Source organism: Gopherus evgoodei, chromosome 5 (genome assembly GCF_007399415.2).
Source record: "Gopherus evgoodei ecotype Sinaloan lineage chromosome 5, rGopEvg1_v1.p, whole genome shotgun sequence".
Classification (NCBI taxonomy): Eukaryota; Metazoa; Chordata; order Testudines; family Testudinidae; genus Gopherus; species Gopherus evgoodei.
The window spans coordinates 26,183,600-26,207,576 of record NC_044326.1 but is presented as its reverse complement, the minus strand read 5'-3'; the positions used below and the strand labels follow the sequence as shown (position 1 = coordinate 26,207,576).

At 41.2% G+C, this 23,977-nt stretch overlaps 1 protein-coding gene across 4 annotated transcripts in view; it reads right to left on the bottom strand.

Moving 5' to 3' along the window:
- Positions 1-23,977, bottom strand: part of EVC2 (EvC ciliary complex subunit 2) — a 168,353-nt gene that overhangs the window by 87,648 nt on the left and 56,728 nt on the right. For all 4 annotated transcript variants that reach the window (XM_030563458.1, XM_030563460.1, XM_030563459.1 and 1 more), the window contains exons 9-10: positions 18,526-18,677; positions 205-529 (exon numbers count right to left, since the gene is read on the bottom strand). In XM_030563458.1, coding sequence (XP_030419318.1) covers positions 205-529; positions 18,526-18,677 — 477 coding nt within the window. The remainder of the gene's footprint in view (positions 1-204; positions 530-18,525; positions 18,678-23,977) is intronic.

The window sequence follows — 23,977 nt, the reverse complement described above, 5'->3', positions numbered from 1 at the left end:
TTTGACAAATATGAAACATTAATTTGGGGGCTCTCTTTTTTAAGTAAACATGGGTGAAATGTACAAAGACGACTGGAATTCTCATTAGACATCTGCAATAGCAAGAAAATAAAAAAAGTGTGGCCATTACAGTCTAAAAGAGAAATCACAGGAAAAAAATAACATTTCATACAAATTATGATGTTACTTTCACACCTGATTTACCTTCTCATTTAGTCGCTTGATTAATTCTTCAGCCTCATCATTTGCAGCTCTCTCTCGTTGGTGCTGAGCCTCCATTTCCTTCCTAGTCTCTAGATTACATTCGGCGGTTAAAGCCACCATTTTCCTCGTATACTCCTCTTGAACTTCATTCTCCATTGCAAAAAATTGCTTTTTGAGAATTGAACCCATCCTTTTCTCCACATTAGGAGAGAGATTGTGTCTGAAAACCATGTTCTTCATCAACATGGCAATCACCTCTTTGCACATCTGCATTCGATATACTTCCAGATCAGCATCTGCACGAGTCAGATTTGCTACCTTCAAGCTGTAAAATATAGTTAGGAGTGCTTAGGGCTTCAGATGACACACAATTCCCATCACAAAAAAAGGGTAACTAGTACCATTAGATTTTATACTACTGAATGGCATTCAGATCAGAGCAGGAAGATCGCACAGTATAAGTCTAATAACAACACAAATTTTTCAGAGTGAGTCCATTTCAATAGCGTACCTTTAATGGAATCTACTTTTAGATTTCAATTAGTAATCAATAATAGAGAGGAAAAGAGACATGAAAGAAAGATATTTTAAAAACATTAACATATCTCTCAGATTAAAAGCAAACAAAAACATCCTACAAATGAATGCTCTGAAGAGAAATACATTCCTAACAGATCAAATATTTTAGTGACTGTAAACTGCACAGACTTTATGAAATGTCTCACTATCCAAACTCACTATCCACCCACGGTAATACAGGTCTTGCCTTAAGTATTTACACTTCTCTGAATGCAACAAAGGGGGGAGGGAGGGGAAAACTTGTGTTTTGATTAGTTGTTGATCAACCAAATTAATATAGCCATTATCTCTTTCACATGGAAATTAATCTAGTTCCAGAAGATTAGCAACACAGAGACAAATAATATTTTCTACAAAAGGCAATAGGCAATAAATATCATGCTGCATGTGAAGAGACACTCATTTGTCACTGGAGTTAATTAATTCAGAAGGACAATTATCTTTTACAGCATATATCTTTTCTAAATGCCCTGCCTCTGCCATTCCTGCACTAGTTGGAAGTCAATTCAGTATTAGATAAATGGATTTCTTGTCCCTGCATGCCACTTTTGCATGAAAAGATAGCACTGTATACTTTTGCACACAGACTATAAACAGATTTTATTATACTATCACTTCTACATGATTGACGATGTAAGTCTTGAACACATATTTGCAGCTTAAATCTGGTTAAGTGTGACTGATATAAAAATAAAACCAAAATGAAAATAAAACGTATTGCACATAAACATTTTTTCCAGCTATGACAAATTACTGGTTTGATTGGTTCTTCAAGCTAAGTCTCTGATAAGTTTCAAATTAGACAGTAGAGACCCTGGAAAAGTTTGCAACATGTTTACTGCAATAATAAAATGCAGCTGTTTTTCCTCAAGATGCCTAAATATTAAATCCTACAAACTGTTCAGCCTGTTCCTCAAGCAATTCTTCATTTTTAAATTAAGAAAAAAAAGATTTTAGTGTTTGTGAAAAGCAGTTGATCAACAGGACCTAAAAGCAAATTCCTCCATTTATCCACTGAACAGGTATAGAATTAGCAGCGACAATGATGGCTTTTAAAACCCATACTACCAACCACGTCTCAACTGAAGGGAAGGGACTAGTTCAAGCTCTATAACATTCAGTCCTTGGTCTCTTTGCAAATACTACAGTCAGTTGTACAACCAGTGCACACCAATCTCCATTGAATTATATGGTGCCAATGACCCTATTTTGCTCATATATTCAGTCTCAAATATGTTTAACTCTCCAAATATGGTTTCTTACTCTTCATAGGATTCTGCAGAAACAACAGGTTTGCAACACACACACACGTTTGTGTGTATACGTGAATCTCTCTCACCATCAACTCAAAAAATAAAACTATGTTACAAATATTACAATACAATACAATATTACAGTTACAAAGTCAAGCACTCAAAAGTTAGGAAATACTGAAATTAAGAATGCTTGTGCAATAGTTTGTGATCATGTAATTTAAAACATAATGCATATACACAAGGGGGTTGAATTATCTCCCTGCTCTGAATTCTGGCACTCAGGGCCACAGCGTCGGCTGGTTGCTGAGAGAAGCGATTGTATGAAAAGTTCTGGTCCAGCCCCTGTAGCCCCAGGATGAAGCATGATCAGTTGCTCTGTGGGGCTGATACATATACAGTCTGGTCAGCACACAGGAGTTAGGAGGGGATAGAGCATGCTCGGTGTAGATGGAATCTTCAGAGAATTTAGATGCCAAACTCTAATAAGTCTCCACTAAGCATGTGCAAACAGATTTGTAGAGGTTTATAATTTGGCCAAAATTGGGCACATTTTCACAGGGACAGCAAAAAGAACATTCTTGAAACAAAGGCCACTTCTTTGCCATGCTCCAAAGCAGTGGCTTTCCAACTTTCCAGACTACTGTACCCCCTTCAGGAGCCTGATTCGTCTTGTGTACCCCAAATTTCACCTCACTTAAAAATTACCTGCTTACAAAATCAGACATAAAAACACCGAAGTCTCACAGCACACTATTAATGAAAAGTTCCTTACTTTCTCATTTTTACCATATAATTATAAAATAAATCAACTGGAATATAAATATTTACTTACATTTCAGAGTATTATATATATAAATCATTGTCTGTATGATATTTTAGTTTGTATTGACTTTGCTAGTACTTTTTATGTAGCCTGTTGTAAAACTATGCAACTATCTACATGAGTTGATGTATCCCCTGGAAAACCGCTGCATCCCCCCAGAGGTACGTGTACCCCTGGTTGAAAATCACTGCTCCAAAGCATGGGGGAGGGCACATGAGTGTCTCAATAAGATAGGTATGCAATTTTTTTTAACATAAACAAAACAAATATTTTTCTCTAACATCATTCTTGGAAACGAGAAAGCCACTTTTGCTGAAATTTTCCAAACAAATTCAGCCTTGGGCAGAATCCCATGAAAATGTTCAGCCCCAAAATAGTCACAGTTTAGCAAAGTTATACAACCCCGTTTTCAGATGCTTACAATAGGATGCATCGAGCAACCTCAGTTATAGGCACCACTATGTGAGCCACCTAAAATATCTTCGATTTCTCTTGAAAATACAGTAGAAAATGGGTAATTCCCACAAAGTCTATTTCATGCTTCAAAGCTACTGGGCAGATTATCACTACTTAAAGGTCATGCTAACTTGGCCAAGGCTGTGAATGCTACATTAGGTTCTATTATAATCTGTGATTTAAAAAAAAATTCCGCAGTAAGAAAATTAAATTTAAAATATCCATATATTTAACCCATTATTAGTTCTTTATCTGCTCAAAAGCTATGAGCCTGTTTCATATACATTTTTTTCTAGCCATCTCTCATCCTATTTTCCTCGTCAGAGGGATACAGTGCAGCCAAGGCCAGCCCCTTTACTTTGCACCCAAACTCCTGGTATGGGGTCATGAATGCAAGGGTCATACAAAGGTACAGCTGCAGGGCTGTAAACTCTCCACATCTCCTACTGCCCTCTCTTCATTACCACTTTCAGTATTCTCTGAGGTGCCACAAACAAGCCCTACACTCACCGGCTAGTGAGATCTGACAAGAGTACATCCCAGTGAGGTACGACTGCAGGTATATTGTTCTCACAGTAACTGGCCTCTTGCGCTTTACCACAAGATCTTTCACTGTGTGAATGCTTTAAAGATTCTTTGTAAAACACACATGCAAGAGGATTGTTAAGGTCACTGTATGAAATTTATCTCTGAAGTGCACAGATTTCGTGAGACTAAATCTCAGGGTCCGGTGGCATTTTACAGACTAACAGATTTATTTGGGCATAAGCTCATTTTCACTTCATGCATCTGAAGAAGTGGGTTTTTTGCCCACGAAAGCTTATGCCCAAATAAATCTGTTAGTCTTTAAGGAGCCACCGGACTCCTTGTTGTTTTTGTGGACACAGACTAACACGACTATCCCCTGATACTTAAATCTCAGGGTAACATTGTAAGATTGCCTCTTTGCTAAGCAGATTTTGGGGCCTTCCAGGTCAGTTCTCATTTGATGTAGAAATTGGTGAGCCAAAGTCAGGGTTTTTTCTTAGTGTAATTTGAATATTTACAAACGATACACAAGTCCTGTTTCCTTCAACAGAAGCGGCCACAAATGACATGTTTACAGAGACAAGAGCTAAGATATTACAGGTCTATTATAAATTGGCAGCTGAGCTTCTGTCTCTCTTGAAGTCTCCTGAAATCCCTCTCCTCTTCAACACATTATTCTACACCCCCACCCCTTTCCCACCTGGAAATCCCTTTAGCCCAAACCTGCTCACTTCGGATCACATGGCTTCAAAACTTAATCACTGTGTCAACCCTTCCTTTGTGTAGCTGCTTTGCAATATAAAGAAACCACCGAAAAAGATCAGACTTCCCAGACAATGAGTGCTTTACCCCTTAATGACTGCCTGTGCAATGCCTTTCATTTGAGTGTCTCTACATCAACTCATAACATGCATTGTATTTGTACTTTTCTGCATGCCAATATAAATGTAAGAATTTTTTAGCATATGATTTTAAGTAACAACAGTACAAATTGCAACCGAACTAGTAGGAGACAAAAGATAAGGAATAGCCTTAGCTTTGTACCTCCCATCTCGACTCCCCAGGCAGAGCAATTGGGCAGGCACACAGTGGGAGGGAGAAAGAAATAAGCTACTCCACAAAATGGAGCAAAGTAATTGATTCCTCCCCACCCCGCAGTCATCCACCATGGGGGGGAGGGTGGTAACAAGGGATGAACTGAGTCACAACTCCTCCCTCGTCTCCTCGTGGGGTAGCATGGACATACCATATCCCAGCGGTGGCTAAACCGTGGCTCTTTTACGGTTAAACTGTGATTCCCAGAGCCCTAGACCCCAATCATTTTCAATCTACCAGACGGTGGGAGCAAGGGGTTGGAGCTTCTGCCCCACAGCAGGGTGGTGGGGTTAGGGACTTCTGTGAGAGATGACCGCTGCCTACTAAGAGTGGGGGGAGGGGGCTCAATTTAAAGGTTCAGCCTGTCCAATAGCTTGAGTCACATACCCCCTCTTACTCCCAGTAGCCCCTCCTTTTAGCTCCCAGGTGTTAGCTTTGCACAGAAAGACCTCTGCTTTAGCACTTTGATGAGAGGCATCATCAAGTGCCACCCACGGGGCTGAAGCTCCAAGACTCCCCTCCCCACAATGCTGAAAAGCGCACCCCGGCTCTGGAACTTTTGAAGATTGTCCTATGCAGCTAAGAGGGTCAGTAAGTTTGGTCACCCTTTGCTCAGGTCTGGGGGCAGAAAGAACAATCTAGCCCCTTGTGTCTTGTACAGCAGGGAGATCACTGTTAGCACCTAGCTACAAACCCTTAATAAATAATAAGGCAAGTAGTTTCAGGTGAAGTCCCCCAAAAGAGCAATGTTTATAATTGTTTGGGTCATACATGCCTTTACTTTGAGGTACATATTTATTGAGAGAAAAAGTCATAACCTGAGAGTCTGTGCATCTCTAGATCCAGGTAGGTGTAACAAAATCCCTTGCACTCTCTGTACTCTGCCTGCTCATCTTATTCATGTTTAAAAGGTCTCCCACCTCTTACTGAGCGAATTCACCATACCAAAAAATACGAAAGATTATGAAACACAATTGGCAGATGGCAATCTATTGATGAAAGAGATCAAAGTTCCTGTTGGACAAAGAGTGCAGTAAAGGACAGCACACAGAGATAGGTGAAGAAGGGGAAAGGAAATAAAAAAGTGAAAAGATGCGAAGAAAAGGCTGCTGCAAATATCAGTTCTAAACGTGTTTTAACTCACTTGAATAGCCACGAGGTTTAAAGTGCTGCCAGAGAGGTACTGAGATAGGAGAATGGTGTCAAACGTGAAGAGGTAGAGAGTGCTGAACATTTGATATTTTCAATATCCCTGAGCATCTAATGAAAGAAGAAAGCAAAGCAACCAGTGTCATGAAAGAACGGTGCTTAAAGTGATAAAAAATGAAATATTTCATTAACTATTAAAATAGATGTGTGTGTGGGGGGGTGTTAATCAGAGCTCATCATTCAAACTACAGATAGTAATGGATATACATAGCCTTCTGGGAGATATAATTTTTGACTGTATCAGAGGGGAAGCCGTGTTAGTCTGTATCTGTAAAAGCAGAAAAGAATTCTATGGCACCTCATAGAGTAACAGATGTATCGGAGCATGAGCTTTCATGGGTGAATACCCACTTTGTTGGATGCATGTAGTGGAAATTTCCAGGGGCAGGTATATGCAAGCAAGAAGCAGGCTAGAGATAACGAGGTTAGTTCAATCAGGGAGGATGATGCCCTCTTCTAGCAGCTGAGGTGCAAAAAACAAGGGAGGAGAAACTGCTTTTGTAGTTGGCAAGCCATTCACAGTCTTTGCTTAATCCTGAGCTGATGGTGTCAAATTTGCAGATGAACTGAAGCTCAGCAGTTTCTCTTTGAAGTCTGGTCCTGAAGTTTTTTTGCTGCAGGATGGCCACCTTAAGGTCTGCTATAGTGTGGTCAGGGAGGTTGATGTGTTCTCCTACAGGTTTTTGTATATTGCCATTTCTAATACCTGATTTGTGTCCATTCATTCTCTTCCGTAGGGACTATCCAGTTTGGCCGATGTACATAGCAGAGGGGCATAGCTGGCATATGATAGCGTATATTACATTGGTGGACGTTTAGGTGAATGAATCGGTGATGGTGTGGCTGATCTGGTTAGGTCCTGTGATGATGTCACTGGTGTAGATATGTGGGCAGAATTGGCATCAAGGTTTGTTGCATGGATTGGTTCCTAAGTTAAAGTTACTACGGTGCAGTGCGCAGTTACTGGTGAGAATATGCTTCAGGTTGGCAGGTTGTCTGTGGGCCGGCTCTGTTCAATATCTTCATCAACGACTTAGATATTGGCATGGAAAGTATGCTTATTAAGTTTGCAGATGATACCAAACTGGGAGGGATTGCAACTGCTTTGGAGGACAGGGTCAAAATTCAAAATGATCTGGACAAACTGGAGAAAAGGTCTGAGGTAAACAGGATGAAGCTTAAGAAAGACAAATGCAAAGTGCTCCACTTAGGAAGGAAAAATCAGTTTCACACATACAAAATGGGAAGAGACTGTCTAGGAAGGAGTATGGCAGAAAGGGATCTAGGGGTTATAGTGGACCACAAGCTAAATATAAGTCAACAGTGTGATGCTGTTGCAAAAAAAGCAAACGTGATTCTGGGATGCATTAACAGGTGTGTTGTGAGCAAGACACGAGAAGTCATTCTTCCACTCTACTTTGCACTGGTTAGGCCTCAACTGGAGTATTGTGTCCAGTTCTGGGCACCGCATTTCAAGAAAGATGTGGAGAAATTGGAGAAGGTCCAGAGAAGAGCAACAGGAATGATTAAAGATCTTGAGAACATGACCTACGAAGGAAGGTTGAAAGAATTGGGTTTGTTTAGTTTGGAAAAGAGAAGACTGAGAGGGGACATGATAGCACTTTTCAGGTATCAAAAAGGGTGTCATCAGGAGGAGGGAGAAAACTTGTTCACCTTAGCCTCTAGGGATAGAGGCTGCAGATAGCCCTTGCTGCAGTTTAAGCCCAGAAGCAATGGGCTTAAACTGCAGCAAGGGAGGTTTAGGTTGGACATTAGGAAAAACTTCCTAACTGTCAAGGTGGCTAAACACTGGAATAAATTGCCTAGGGAGATTGCGGAATCTCCATCTCTGGAGATATTTAAGAGTAGGTTAGCTAAATGTCTATCAGAGATGGTCTAGACAGTATTGGTCCTGCCATGAGGTCAGGGGACTGGACTCAATGACCTCTCGAGGTCCCTTCCAGTTCTAGGATCTATGAATCTCTCTCCTTGCTCTTTTCTTTTCTCTTTAGGCACTAAAGGATTGGCTGGCAGTGTGGTATTTTGGGTAAGATCCAAACCTATATTGACCTAGTGACGTGGCTGACCCTTTGGGGTCAGAAGAACATTTCTGTATATGTGAGCAGAGTTTAAAATAACTTCTCCCTGTACTGGAACTAGGTGCTGATTGGGAGCCAGAGAACTGGAATTTAATAAAGTGTGATTTCATTTTTGCTTCTTGATAACGAGTGTGGGGGCTCAGAAGCACAGTTTGTGACTGGTTGAGGAGAATAACTTCAGTGTTACCCACCAGTCTTTCCCAAGATTTCCCTATCCGTTCTGCTTTTTGCAGCCTACCCTGCCCTTGGCATTTCCAATGAGGGCTGCCCTGGGCACCACAGGTCACACTATCATCTGCAAATTTTGCTACCTCACTGTTTACCCCTTTTTCCAAATCATTTATGAATATGTTGAAGAAGACTGGGCCCAGTACAGACCCCTGGGGGCCACCACTATTTACCTCTCTCCAGAAGATGGCTTAGAGCCATCTTTTACATCCTTTCAGCTTCTCCAGCGTAAACTCAGCACGGATGAAGACTAAGGGCTTGTCTACATCAGAAAGTTGCAGCGCTGGTGAGGGAGTTACAGCGCTGCAACTTTGAAGGTGTACACATCTGCAGGGCATCACCAGCGCTGCAACTCCCTGTTTGCAGCGCTGGCCGTACTCCCGTTTTGTCTCGGGTGTAGAGGATCCAGTGCTGGTGATCCAGCGCTGGTAATCCAATGTAGACACTTACCAGCGCTTTTCTTGACCTCCGTGGAAGGAGGAAGCCTCTGGTAATCAAGCTGGTCTCCTTTCCCGGTTTGCTCTCTCGTTCCCGGAACCCCGAGCAAGCAGGTCTCCTTCCCTGCGGTTTGCAGGGTGGTTCGGGGAACGCGAGAGCAAACCGCGGCGAAGCTGGTCTCCTTTCCCGGTTTGCTCTCTCGTTCCCGGAACCACGAGCAAGCAGGTCTCCTTCCCTGCGGTTTGCTGGGTGGCTCCAGGAACGCGAGAGCAAACCGCGGCGAAGCTGGTCTCCTTTCCCGGTTTGCTCTCTCGTTCCCGGAACCACGAGCAAGCAGGTCTCCTTCCCTGCGGTTTGCTGGGTGGCTCCGGGAACGCGAGAGCAAACCGCGGCGAAGCTGGTCTCCTTTCCTGGTTTGCTCTCTCGTTCCCGGAACCCCGAGCAAGTAGGTCTCCTTCCCTGCGGTTTGCAGGGTGGTTCGGGGAACGCGAGAGCAAACCGCGGCGAAGCTGGTCTCCTTTCCCGGTTTGCTCTCGCGTTCCCGGAACCCCCCTTGAAGCCGCCCAACAGCGCTGCAGTGTGGCCACATCTAACACCACTTGCAGCGCTGGTTGCTGTAAGTGTGGCCACTCTGCAGCGCTGGCCCTATAGAGCTGTACTAATACAGCTGTAACAACCAGCGCTGCAAAATTTTAGATGTAGACATGGCCTAACACACTGAATACAAAACAGTCATAAAGTTACTAAGAAACCTTCTATGATTATCTGAGGATCCTCCAGCCTCAATCTGTTACATCTGCCACTCCTTATTGCAAACATATTTCACTGGAAAATTCACAGACTGAACAAACCTTCAAAAAAAATTGAAATACTGCAAGGCATTGATGAAATCAGAAAGAGAATTCTTATGGTATACAGCAAAAAATAACTTGGACAAGATGACAAACTGAGATAAGAGATTATTAGATAAAATTGATGCTCTTCTAGAAGGAAAAAATGGGAAAGTTACATGACTCATGGTAAAAATGTCAACAGACTAAGCCATAGATGTGCTAACAGGTGTCAATCTGAAAATCCTTTGATTCCCTATGACTTACTGAACAGAGAAAAGGTGTTTCAATTAGTAAGTTTATCTCTTTAAAAACCAGGCCTTTGGAGCGGAGCCCGGAGCTCGAGCACAGAGCAGCTCTGGAGCAGTGGAGCTGCAGGTTTTTGCCTGGAGCTGGAGAGGAGGCAAAGCACAGCTCCAAAACCCTAAAAATTATTTAAGATAGACCCTCAGTTAAAGGTCAGTTTAGATTTCATATGCATGAAGAATTATGAATAAATGGCTAGCTTAAAGAGTTCAGTTTTAGCAATAATACTAGTTATGCTACAACTATGGAGCAGTTGCGGCAAGCTGAGGTCACAATCCTGCTTCCAATGAAGTCAATGGGAATGTTGCCATTGATTTTTAAAAGAAGCAGGATCAGCCTGTGATGAGATTAGCTTAACAAAACCACATACAGACAAATATTATAGCATTACATCTTTTGCAATGATCCACTCAGATCTCACAAGCTAAGCAGGGGTGCACTGGGTGAATATTTACATGGGAGACATCTAAAAAACACTAAGTGTTGTCAGAACTGATTAGAAGTGGCAATATTCCCCCATATCGGTGCCTAACAAATGTCCCACCTCAACAGAAAGAGGCACTATTTTACCAGGGGTGTCTGCTTTTAGATGAGACGTACTCTGAGCTCTCACTGCTTACAATCAAAGATCCAATGGCACTTTTTGGAAGAATAAGGATATTAATCCTGGTAATCTTGGCCAGATGCCACCTGTAATTTCAAATACTTATTTTTCCCTTCACCCTATAAACATTGTGCAATTTCACTGTAACATATTAAACAACTATCACATTTCATACTCTGATAGCTGAGTTTCAGTGGTGGATGAAATGTGTAGCTTTTGTAGGAATGAAGTTTGTATGGTCAGTCAGGGTACAGAGCTAAAAATGCTGTGTGTGTTTGCATGGGCTTATGCGCACACACTCCTCGTATGCAGGTATTAAAATATTAATAATTATTTATATTGGGGTAATGTCTAGGAGCCCCAGTCATGGGCCAGGACCCCATTGTGCTAGGTATTGTCCAAACATAGAACAAGACTGTCCCAGTCCCAAAGAGATTGCTGTCTATAATAAATGTTTCCAATGTATTAAATCCAGAAGCTTTGAGTACCTCTGTTTTGGTGTCCAAACTGAAAGCAATTTTTAACTTAGAAATTTCCAATTTCTAATTTGGTGACTTCAAACTCTAGATGTAACAACAATCTGATCTTTTACTCCTACTTTCCATCTGAATTCTGTGATAAAAAGAATCCATTTCCTTAGTGGCAAATTAAATTGAGATGTACAGTGAGAAATTTACATTTAGAAGGAAAAATTGAACTTCTAATACAGGAGTAAATTGTTTTTGACTTCCCTGCCAGTGCTCTCAGGAAATGGTTTGATCTTATCCTCCAATATATTGCCCTCATTACCCTGTGCCATGAGAGAAAATCAACTGCAGTGCATACGTATTAGTTAGTGATTTGCCGAGATAATTGGTAATATGTATCATGTATCCGAGAGTAGGATCAACTGACATATTCAACTAGAGTTTTGTCTACATCAAGGGAAGGCAAAAATGTACAAAATGAGGCTAAATAAAGTCAGAGCAAGGGTAACCTGTTGGAAACTCTAAGATACCTTTGAAAAAATGGTTATTTCAGGGGTTTTGCAGCACTCATCACACTGAGGATGCAATCAGCCCCCTCAGCTCTCCTTTCATTCTGTTTCAGACATAGCAGAGAAGACCTATAACAATTCTGAACATGATTTCCTACAGCATACTATTACAACATACATATAGTTTATTAAGCTTCCTCTTGTTAGCATTCATTGCCAATGATCTAGCTCTTGGAAATATAAGCAGGAAGGGATCTACTGAGAATGTAAAACAACGATATTAGTGGCATATTTTATAATGGGCCCAGGATATGACAGACCACCAGGCCAAACTAGGTAAGTACCTATGAAGTACAACTAGATAGGTACCTATGAAATTTCTTGATGAAATATTAAAAAAAAAAATTTTGGTTCTTAAACCTATTCTCTTGACATTGCAACATGTCCATATTTCAAAGATGTCCCCATACATAAACACTGATCTAGTGTTCCTAGTTTATTTATAAACACACACTTATTTGATATAGTTGTTACAAAAGACCAAAAAACTCTGCCATTTATGAACTCCTGAACCATCTCCTCAGCTGTGTATAGACTGAGAACAAAACACCAAGTCCATTCCAATACAAATTGAGAGGAAAACATGAATAATTATGACAGGCGTACATGTGTAGACAGACACACACGCAGAGAATGGATCAGTGAACCAAATCTGAATACAATGCATGTAGGACATATTTCGGGCAAGTCGAAAACACACTGGTTAATATTCATGCTACGTACAGTCCACCTCTGAGAAGACAAATGCCCTACCTGAATAGCCCATCCTTTGGGAGGGAATAACGACAAAGCTAGTCTTAGGTCAGGGAGTCTTAGCCCTACTCCTAAGAGCTGGGCTTAAGAGTAGGCCATCTCCTATACACATCTTATAGCATTAACACATGAATAAAAGCTATGCACTTGCTCCTTTATATCCTGCTTTCAATGAAGTCAACAGCAAAATTCCCAATGACTTTTGATTGGGCCCAAGATGCTTGGAGCTGAGAAACATCTAGTTAAACTGCTCTCTAACCCACAATTAGCTCATGTCTTCCTCCCTGGACAGGAGATGGGCTCCCTGGGTGGGGAATAAGATGCACACAAAAGTTAGGCATGTTTAATCAAAACATGAGCCATGAATATGAATTTCACCCCAATTCTGAATATCAGCCTATTTGCCAGCTCCTGTTATAAAGGTACAGCCTGATCCTCCACTGCCATACATCTTGCAGAGTCATTTACTGATATGCAGAATGGTGTAAAACTCCCCTTCTAATTTGGTAGCTTTATATACCCACTTTGCAGCAATGTGACAACACAAGACGTAAGGGATCTTAGATGCTACAATAATACAAATAAATAAATAAACAAAGCAGTGGAGAATCAGGCCCCAAGTAACTAGAATTTGTTTTTTGTTTTAATTTGGCGTAAAGAAGACATTCGTTTTCAGTATAAAGTCCATTGAAATTGCAGCTGTGACAGTTCAGTAGTAAAACACAAATGAGATTGCTCTATTTTCAGCTTTTTAAATCTTCATCCTTGAACTGGACTGCCCCACTTTAATTATCTACCCTAGTATTAATTTGTGTAGATGTCCACTGATATTTATAATTGGTCACCAAAAGCCTCAAGAGAATGTTTAAGGTTGCATCCCACAGACCAAAGACACCAAAGACACTTCATACCCTGAAGATGGCAAAAGATATCAGTACAGAGTGAAGAAACCCCCAGGCAAGAAAAGAAAAATGAAGTGCTTTGTAAATAACAGACTGGTGAACTACACCTCAGTCTACCATATATGGACAATTAAGTTGGCAATCAGCTAGAAACCACGAGCTGGACCAGGTTAAACTGTCATCTAATTTGAATTTGGCTACTGTTTAAAAGCTACTGTATTATTGCTGTATTACTTTATTATTGTTGTATTATTGCTGTACAATATTTACACTGTGCATAACATTGCTAAACTTTAACCAACACAGAAGCAAAAATCAACAAACAAATGGCAGCAAACAACACGAAGGCAAGAAAAAAAATAAAACGGGTAAAGTAATTAAGTTACACAGTAACTACAAATTGGGTAAATAAATTCCCTGTTAGTATCAGCCACAATTTGGGTCAGTGATACTCCGTCCTAAGTAAGGTCTATGTTATTCAAAACAGTCTTGTTCAATGTCTGGATAACAACACTAAATCGTAACACAGCAATATTTAATAAATAGGCTACTGTCCATTCAGTAGGTTATCTAGAAGACAGCATCCATAAGAAACAACCAGATCTACGTCAACTACTTGTGTATCATAGAACAATGCAACCCATGGAACAGAGAAGTTAGATCTTCCTGCTTTGTGAAGTTTACCAGAAGGTGACAACCAGCAGTAAGGATAACCTACAACATGAATGGACAGTACTGTGTAGTAACTAATTACAAAACATTTATATATAAAGGCCTCATTTGTAATGTCACTACTCCAAATTTCTGTCTTACTTCTCATACACATAGTACTACGGGACACACTATAACAATGCTTCTCCCAGTATTTCAAACACTCAGTCTACTACTAATGATGATTCAGGTGATAACCATAATTGCCCAAATAGGAGTGCGTTGCTATCTGTGGCACCAAAGTAAAAGGGCCAGACTACAATAGCAGATTGGAAAAACATTGTTATGCTTGGAAATAAGGCAGGGTCCTATTTACGCATACATACTATACATACATATCCATATACACTACACTTTTTCCTCTGAACCCCAAATGAAACAAAGAAGTGGGCAGGAAAATCTAATTTTCTCTATCTACTTGGAGCAGTCTCTCTTTCAAAACATAGGATTCCTTTGATAATACAGGCCACTTCTAAAAATAAACTTATTTCAAACAAAAGATCCTTACTCCAGAATAGATCAATGTGTTAGACACAGGAAGCCTCCTCAAGATAGCACCTATCAGAAGTAATAAGCATAAAATCTAAGTTTGTTTCCTATCACCAAATGAGATTTTGTCGAAGTTTGTTCATTTTTGTCACAGAGAAATCTCTATTTCCTTGACCATCTTCATATCATAATATAAGATTATAGTTCATAGAACAGAAGTATAATAATAGCTCATGAGATAAAAAATGCTACAATATGCCCTGATGGGCATCTTGTTTTAATTAAAGAAATGGAATATGTCATACCTGTCTGAAAATGCATAAAGAAATTGAACACAATTAAAGAGAAAAAGCAATTAAACTAAAATAATTGGGGAAGTTATTTTGGTAGCAATTGACAAGAAGTTTTTTCATAATTTCCCTTTAGGGAATACAAAGTCTGTCTTGCTTTTTTCCCCACTGGGAAATGCTAGTTAGCTAGCAGAAGTTTTGTTAAAAACAAGCCAATGAAATCCCATACAAATCCCCTCTTTTCCGAAACATCCCCTAAAATCCACGAAGAATGTCTGTACTGTCAACTGCAGACAGTAAGACTAATTCTATAGAAGGATGATGTGGGACATTGTCAACAGCCATAACTTCTCCACTGTGAGAGTATCAGAGATAAGGTAAGCAAGCACTGACAGGATCGATACTTGGATAAGAGAGCTCCTGGGGAAAAAAACAGGTGCAACAAGGTTGGTGATTTATTAATGAGACACTCTGTCCTCTGAGATGATACTGAACCAGTGCTCCAGAAGGATATTAGAGGAGAATTCTGTTGCCAAAGGGTGCTGTCTTTCAGATGAGATGTAAGACAGAGTTATTAAAAATCGTATGATCCTTTCTCATCCGCCCAAGAGCAGTGAAGTTAGCTTGGGTGTCCAGACAAATTCCAAATTAGGTAATGACACTCTGTTAACCTAAAGTTTCCAGTGCCATTTCATTCAAAGAAAGCCTTCTTCATGTATGGCCCTCACCTGTTATGCTCTTTGATGTGTGCTTATAAGCAGATGCTCTGTTTCACCCCAGAGGGGGATGCTGTGCACTTTTGGGAAGCAAAGTGATTCTAATGGAGTTTATATACTGTATAAATTAGTTAATAGAGTTTGTGAAGCATGCTAGAATTCTAAGACTCTATACAGTAAAGTGACAGGAAATCCACAAACCATCAAGCGAAGGCTTATCAACTGGGATGTGTGCGTGCAGGTATGGAGTGTGTGAGTGTGGAGATCCAATACAGCAGCAAGAGAAGACCAAACCTTTCCACATTGGTTCTTCTAGCTTGTACAGGCCTTTCCCCCGTTATTTTAGGCATCATGGCCGGAGTAAACCATTATATTCTTGTTTGGATCTTCAGAGGAGAGGGCATTCTTTGCATTAAAAATCAATCGCTAACTCACCCACCACTTGCAGGGTAATATTTTCATAGAATCACAGACTATCAGGGTTGGAAGGGACCTCAGGAGGTCATCTAGTCTAACCCCCTGCTCAAAGCAGGCCAATCCCCAGACAGTTTTTTACCCCAGTTCCCTAAATGGCCTCCTCAAGGATTGAACTCACAACCCTGGGTTTAGCAGGCCAATGCTCAAACCACTGAGCTATCCCTCTTCTCTATTACTTTGTCAATTCTGACCTTAAAAACCTCTAAGGAAGGAGATTCCACCACCAACCTAGGTAACCCATTTTTGAAATCACCACCATGACTTAGGAGCCTATGGGTACATCTACACTACCTGCCAGATTGGTGGGTAGTGATCGATCTATCAGGGATCCTTTAATCACATGTAGTGTAAACGCGATAAATCGATCCCTGATCGCTCTCCCATCAACTGCTGAACTCCAACTCGGCGAGAGGCAGAAACAAAGTCAATGGGGGAAGCCGTGGTGCACCGGGAGGATGCAAAGTAAGTAATTTTAATTCGATCTAAGATAAGTCAACTTCAGCTACTTAGGCCCCGTGTAGACCAGGCCTAAGTTACATTGGGTATTAAGTCACTTACATGATTTACCTGCATAGTCTGCCCTGTGACCAACCATCACTCCAAACAGCCTGTCACAAGGACTTCTTAGAAGACCTTCTCTGGTCCAATGGAGCTTAGCTACATGAACAGTATAATGACTCTACTATTGTTGTAAAATACTTTTCTTAAATACTATGATAAAAAATCCAGTTAAAATAATTATACAGATTCAAACTGTCCACCTGGGGAAGGGTGTTGTGAAAAGGGTGAGACAAATGAGGGACTGCAGCTATAAAAACATAGAAATGGAAGGGAGAATAAGAAAAATAATTTGGGAGGAAAGAGGTGAAGGGCAAAGACAAAGATTTGTTTAAGCCAAAGAAGAATATTAAAATAGCACATTTCTAAGTAATGTACACAAACCGAGGCTTTAATCCACTGTATGGTTCTAGTTACATGAATATTCCCATTTTCAAGAATATTTACCTTTCTCAGCTACTTTATATCTGAGGAGTAAGACATTAAAGAGTCTATTTTTTTTCAAATTAGCCAAATATTTCTCATTTCCAAATGAAATATACTAATCCTAAAATGAGCTACAAAGATATTTCATCCTGCTACTCTTAACAATCACAGCAATTTTCTGAAAAAATAATCTAAGTTACTATATAGCTAGAACAGACAAGACTGCTGTGCAATTTACAGGGATAAGTATCCACATTATCACCGCATTACACAAGACAAGGCTTCATTTACTTCACTTTCTGTTTCAGTCTGAAACAAAACATAAGAAAGGCAATGATACTGCTCATTAGGATTCTGCAAATTTTTAGAAAAAGAACAGAGCCCTTCCCTGCCAAAGTATCAACACTCCAGCACTATCATAACTTTGCTTTCGGTTTTTACAGACATTATTCAATTTTTATTTTATATTTGCAGAATATTACCTGCCACTTGACTTTCAGGAAGGTCATCATGAGATCACACAAACAAATCCACTCTGTTCTCACAACAGACTTTTTTCAAGTTCTGCCGGAGAAAAGAGATGACCTTTAATAGCTGTGTATCTGTCATATAATCCTGACTTCCCTTTCAATAAAATAAGCAGGATTCCTAGCTGCTGACTACTGCCTTTTCTGACTCCACATACACAATATTTTCCTTTGAAAGCTGAAAATTGTTCCTTTTTAGATTCTGATCCAGGTATTTAAAGAAACACTAGGAGCATGAAAGTCAAAATTTTTCCCCCAAGAAATACTGCCGCACAAAAATATATGAACCCGGAGCACGTCCTTTTTCTGTGTAGGAACAAGACCATGCTGTTCTAAAGGCAAAACGTGCTCAATAATTATAGAATAGATTCTCTACAACAGTTTCCTGTGCTCAGAAAAATGCCCTTTGGCATGGTGAATACTGTACACTTAAGGGGCTGAGACTAGAAGTAGTGGATCTGTTCTTTTAGCAGCTTAATGAAGGGCTTTGCCTACACAGGGAGTTCTGGCACCGTAAGCCAAGGTGTGAATCTACCGCACACTACCTTGCCCCTCACTAACTCGTCATGTGGACCCTGCTACAGGCACACTAAATGTTTCATGGGAGTACATCAAAGTGTACTATACAACCTCCAGTGTGCGTGTGGTAGGGTGCATGAGGCCATTCAGTGCACAGCAAACTAGTGCGCTGAAGATTCACATCCTGGCTTGCGGTGTGTAACTTGCCATGTAGACAAGCCCTTACAGTGTGTTTGACTCAGAAAACATGTGCCTAGGATCTAGATTGAGCTGCAATTTCTATATATAAGGCAATGTACAATATGCCTGCATTAGTTACCATGGATGCCCCTTTATTAGCTTCAGGTAGTGCAGACGTGTGTTTGAAAGGAATCTATCAGAGAGAACTAAAGGGCAGATATTCAGTATCATGCATATGAGACATTTTGTTGATATGAAGTATAATCCAATAATAGTGACTTCTTACTCTTCTAAAGCTTGAAGCATGTTCTTGGAGTCTTCAAAGGCCAGTATCTCAATGATTTGGTCATTCATAATGATATCTTCATTAAAGGGATCTCCTGAATTAAACTGTGAATATTCCAGTTTGTGATCTAGAGTAAGATCATATCGTATCTCCTAAGTAAACACAAAAAATAAACGTTATAATAGATCAACCCTTAGTGTGGATACAACTCCTATTGTTGTCAGTGGAAAGACTCCCATTTACTTCAGCAGGAGTTGGTGTGGATGCTATGTTTTGATATATAACTGAGCTGGAACCTAAATGATGAAAACAGTCAATGGAATTAAGGCTCTTAGCTCTTAGGCTCCTAATTCAGTTAAGCATTGCAATGCTAAGCACTGCAACACCTAAACACCTTTAAAAATTTGGGCCAAAGCCCACTGAAGGCAATAGGAGTCTATCTATTGGCTTCAACAGGTTTTGGACCAGCCTCAGTGAGTTATTTTCCACTCAATCTCTAGGACCATTCTATTTGTATTATGGTACATACAACCCTTTATATACACTTGTTGAACAAAATCACACATAATTCTATGTTTGCAGTGTTGTACCCGTATTGGTCCCAGGATACCAGGCAGGTGACGTGAAAAGTTTGGTGAGGTATATCTTTTAAATGGGCCAACTTCTGTCGGTGGAAGAGACAAGTTTTAGAGCTATACAAAGCTCTTCTTCCGCAGACCTAAAGAAGATCTCTGTGTAGCTTGCTTCCACCAACAGAAGTTGATACATAATGTATGAAAGAGGAAAAGCAATTTTGCTAGTATGCAGTACCTATGGAGTCCCTTGAGATTAAGGATTAATAAATTTACCAGACAAGAAAACTTTTATAAAACCTCTGGTGCTGGGACGATTCTGTTACACTTTTATGATTTCAGCATCAAGCCTTGTTCATAAAAGGGAGACTGACTTGAGTATTTTCACTTACTGTGATTTCTTCTGAATGAAGAGAAATCAAAAGGTTAACAGAGACATTTTTCGAACATGATGCTCACAGATAAGTATGGAAGTTTCTCTCTCTTAGTAAGCCATTATTTTACAATAAATACAATCTTTATTGTAAATTCAAAATAGGATACATGTCCATCCTTCTCTTCACTACTTGTAGGGCTCTTCCAGCAGAAACTCATGAGACACAAAAGTTAAAAAAAGATATGGAAAGAATTCTTTAGAAAAGATGAACTGCAGAGACAAAATAACAGTACATTGTTCCCTCCCCTCCCTTTGCTGCTCCATTCTGACACATAAAGATGGCTTTGCACGCTTTTCTCTTGAAGGTTTATTCTGTAATGTTGAGGATTATAGTTGAAATATCACATCATCACCTCCAGGTGAACATTAGTCTAAATTTATGTCTACAGTTGCAACTGTACCTGGCACATGTGCATTAGTGTTCCGTATTCCCCCCTGCATTGTTCACATCTGAAGCCCTGAAGCACAGTCCTGAAGGACAGCATAGTGCAGGAAAGCTAGTATGCATGAGGGGTGTGCGTATATATGTCTCCAATGTGGCATGGCCTGGGTGCTCTCCAGGGCTGAGTGAACTGAGACTACAGTAAGTCATGACCTTTTCCTCAATCCTGCTAGCCTCACTGTACGAGCGGATGCCAATCGGGGCAGGGAGAGGAGGCAGTAGGGACCTCAGAGGAAGAGGAGTACATTATTCTGCACCTCTACCCGGAGGACTCGGTTGAGGAAGCCTCCCTTGAGGAACCTCAAGCTGCAGCAGGAATCAGAATCCAAGGCTGGTAAGGATTTACTCCCTGAAAATAGCCTCTCTTGCTCCGGTAATACATGCCTGAAGCCAGCCCCCACCCATGCTCCACCACGACCTGGTCCCCAAGCAAGACAGCTATAAATAAATGATTTTATTGAAAAAACATGAACCATCATAAAGCATTTAGAGGAAGCTATAACAGATTATTAATATGCAGTCACTGTGTCCCCGTGTCTGTGCATTTCTTAGTCTGAACACTCACTGGGCCACATGGACCAGAGGGGAAAAGGAAGGGAAAGAGGGGACCTGGTGGAGAAAGAACAGTTTTATGACATTTACGATTGTCCAAAGACCCCAAACCACCTCTCTCCACACCCTCTTTCCTTCACCTTCCAAACAAGAGCTGCATGGAAGGAGAATAGGGGTAGGTTGGAGGTTTGGGTGAGGGCCTGCCTAGGTCTGGGAAGGGAAATGGAACTCTTTTGTTTGTCTGAGGAAAGTCAGTATTCCATTCTCCCTGTGACCACTGCAAATGTTTATTACTGTTCCCAGTCCCTGGTGTGTGGCCTCTTCCTGTGCTGAGCCACTCTGCAGAAGCCAGGAGAAGTGGGGGTGGCTGGCTGAAGCACTCACTCTCATGGTTCCAAAACCACAGCACCCTGTCCTTTAGCTATGTAGAGGCAACTGGCTTGTGGTGCTAATCCAAAAGTTCTGGGAAGAAAATACAGTTGTGGTGCTATGTTTTCATGTTCCTTTCAAATACTGTTCACTGGATACAGGAGCCAAAACTTCCTGGTGATGAAGTGGAGGTTGGGGGATATGTTGATGTTCTCTGTCGTTCTTTGTACCTCTTCCGCTAGCTGAGAATACAGTCAATTTCCTCTCAAATTGCCTCCCAGTCCTGTAAGCATAATTCAGCAAATTTTCAGTGTAGAAGAAATTCAAGATGGTTCTTCAGGTTTAACAACAGGTCAAATGTACTTGGTCCACCTTCATAGCTCACCACATCACTCCACTGAGCAAGATGTACAGCGTTGACCATCAGCAGGAACATCTCTCCGGCACTGGTGGCTAGGTGTCCGCCACAGGACTGGAAAGCCACTTCTCTTTTCCATTCCAGTACCTTGTACACTTACGTTCTCCAAATGATGGCCAGCCTTTAATGAAGAAATAGGTAACTAGTACAAGGCACCGAACCCCATACCAACTGGCCCCTTGATACTCTGTATACTGCAACATTTTAACAACTGTACTTCATTTTTAGGCTTAGTTGTTTCCTGGTGGGCTACAAAAATAGTCTGAAGGAAGGAGGCTGTAACAGTAGCATTTCTCGGATGCTACAAAGTATCAATATTGTGGCCTTTGTCACGAGGGAGATCTTAGGTTCCTTCAAAGGAGAAAGGACAGAGGATGCTAAGCTTGTGTTTGACTTGCCAGGACATTCCAATGCTAACAGGGAACCCAGGCCACCAGAAGGGCAGGAGTGGCATTGCAGAGGAAGGCTGAGCAGGACCATGGAAGACCTGCTCATTGGCACAGACAGAGGAGTCAGGACCAATTCGAGTGTGTTAGGTCAAGGGAGTGTTCTTAGGCAGGAGGACCTTACCTTAGACCTTAGTCCATCCCATGCTTTGCTGCACATCGGGCAACCCACATTTGCCATCCTTGCCTGTCAACTGCCCTTCTCTCCAAATCTTCCCATTTCATGTTAAGGTGCTTGATGTCGTTCAGAACTGTTCATTTCCATGCTATTCAGTCTTCCTCTCTTTCTTCTTGGGTTTTCTGGCTTCCATTCAAGGGTGGTATTTGGTAAGAGTTCTTTTTCCATTTTCAGCATATGTCCCAGCCATTGATGTCTTCTCTTGTAGATTATTTATGAGAGAGTACTTTGTTCAGTAATTTTTCTGACTTCTTCATTCGTCTTCCTATCTCTATATGTTATTCCCAATATTCTTCTCAGACATTTGTGATGAAATGCATCCAGCTTTTGCCTTTCTCAGTAAGTTGCCATGTCTCACTGCTATATGTTCTGATGGCGTTAACAATTGATTTGTACACATTCAGTTTGGTCTTGAGGGAGATGCTTTTGAGTTGCCAGATGTTTCTGAGTCTTCCAAATGCAGCATCTGCCTTCCCAATTCTTCTTCTGATTTCGTCGGAACTAGTACCATCTTAGCTGATGGTACTTCCAAGATACGTAAAATTGTCCACCTTCTCCAGTTTATCTTCAATTTTGATTTCTGTCACTATAGTCCCCTTCAACATGACTTTGCATTTCTTTGCATTGTATCTCAAACCTATCTTCTCCATTACTTCTTTTATCTGGTTTGTGCATTTTTGTAGTCCATTGGCATCTTCACTGATTAGAGCGATTTCGTCAGCAAAATCTAGATCAAATAACCTTGAATTGTTCCATTTTAGGCCATATGTATCACTGTCAATTGTTTTAGAATCACAGAATATTAGGGTTGGAAGAGACCTCAGGGGGTCATCTAGTCCAATCCCTTGCTCAAAGCAGGACCAACACCAGCTAAATCATCCCAGCCAAAGCTTTGTCAAGCTAGGCCTTAAAAACCTCTGAGGAAGGAGATTCCACCACCTCCCTAGGTAACCCATTCCAGTGCTTCACCACCCTCCTAGTGAAATAGTGTTTCCTAATATCCAACCTAGACCTCCCGCACTGCAACTTGAGACCATTGCTTCTTGTTCTGTCATCTGCCACCACTGAGAACAGTCTAGATCCATCCTCTCTGGAACACCGTTTCAGGTAATTGAAGGCTGCTATCAAATCCCACGCCACACTCTTCTCTTCTGCAGACTAAATAACCCCAGTTCCCTCAGCCTCTCCTCGTAAGTCATGTGGGTCCAGCCCCCTAATCATTTTTGTTGCTCTCCGCTGGACTCTCTCCAATTTCTCCACATCCTTTCTGTAGTGGGGGGTGGGGGGGAAGGGACCAAAACTGGACACAATACTCCAGGTGTGGCCTCACCAGTGCCAAATAGAGGGGAATAATCACTTCCCTCAATCTGCTGGCAATGCTCTTACTAATACAGCCCAATATGCCACTGGCCTTCTTGGCAATAAGAGCACACTGCTGACTCCTATCAAGCTTCTCATCCACTGTAATCCCCAGGACCTTTTCTGAGAACTGCTGCTTAGCCAGCTGGCTCCCAGCCTGCAGTGGTACATGCGATTCTTCCTTCCTAAGTGCAGAACTCTGCACTTGTCCTTGCTAAATCTCATCAGATTTCTTTTGGCCCAATCGTCCAATTTGCCTAGGTCATTCTGGACCCTATCCCTACCCTCCAGCATATCTACCTCTCCCCCCAGTTTAGTGCCATCTGCGAATTTGCAGATTCATCCCATCATCTAGATCATTAATAAAGATGTTGAACAAAACCAGCCCCAGGACTGACCCCTGGGGCACTCCGCTTGATACCGGTGACAACTAGATATCAAGCCGTTGATCACTACCCATTGAGCCTGACAATCTAGCCTGCTTTTTATCCACCTTATAGTCCATTTATCCAATCCATATTTTTTTAACTTGCTGGCAAGAATACTGTGGGAGACCATATCAAAGCTTTGCTAAAGTCAAGATATATCACATCCACTGCTTTCCACATATCCAGTTATCTCCTCATAGAAGGCAATCAGGTTGGTCAGGCATGACTTGCCCTCGGTGAATCCATGTTGAC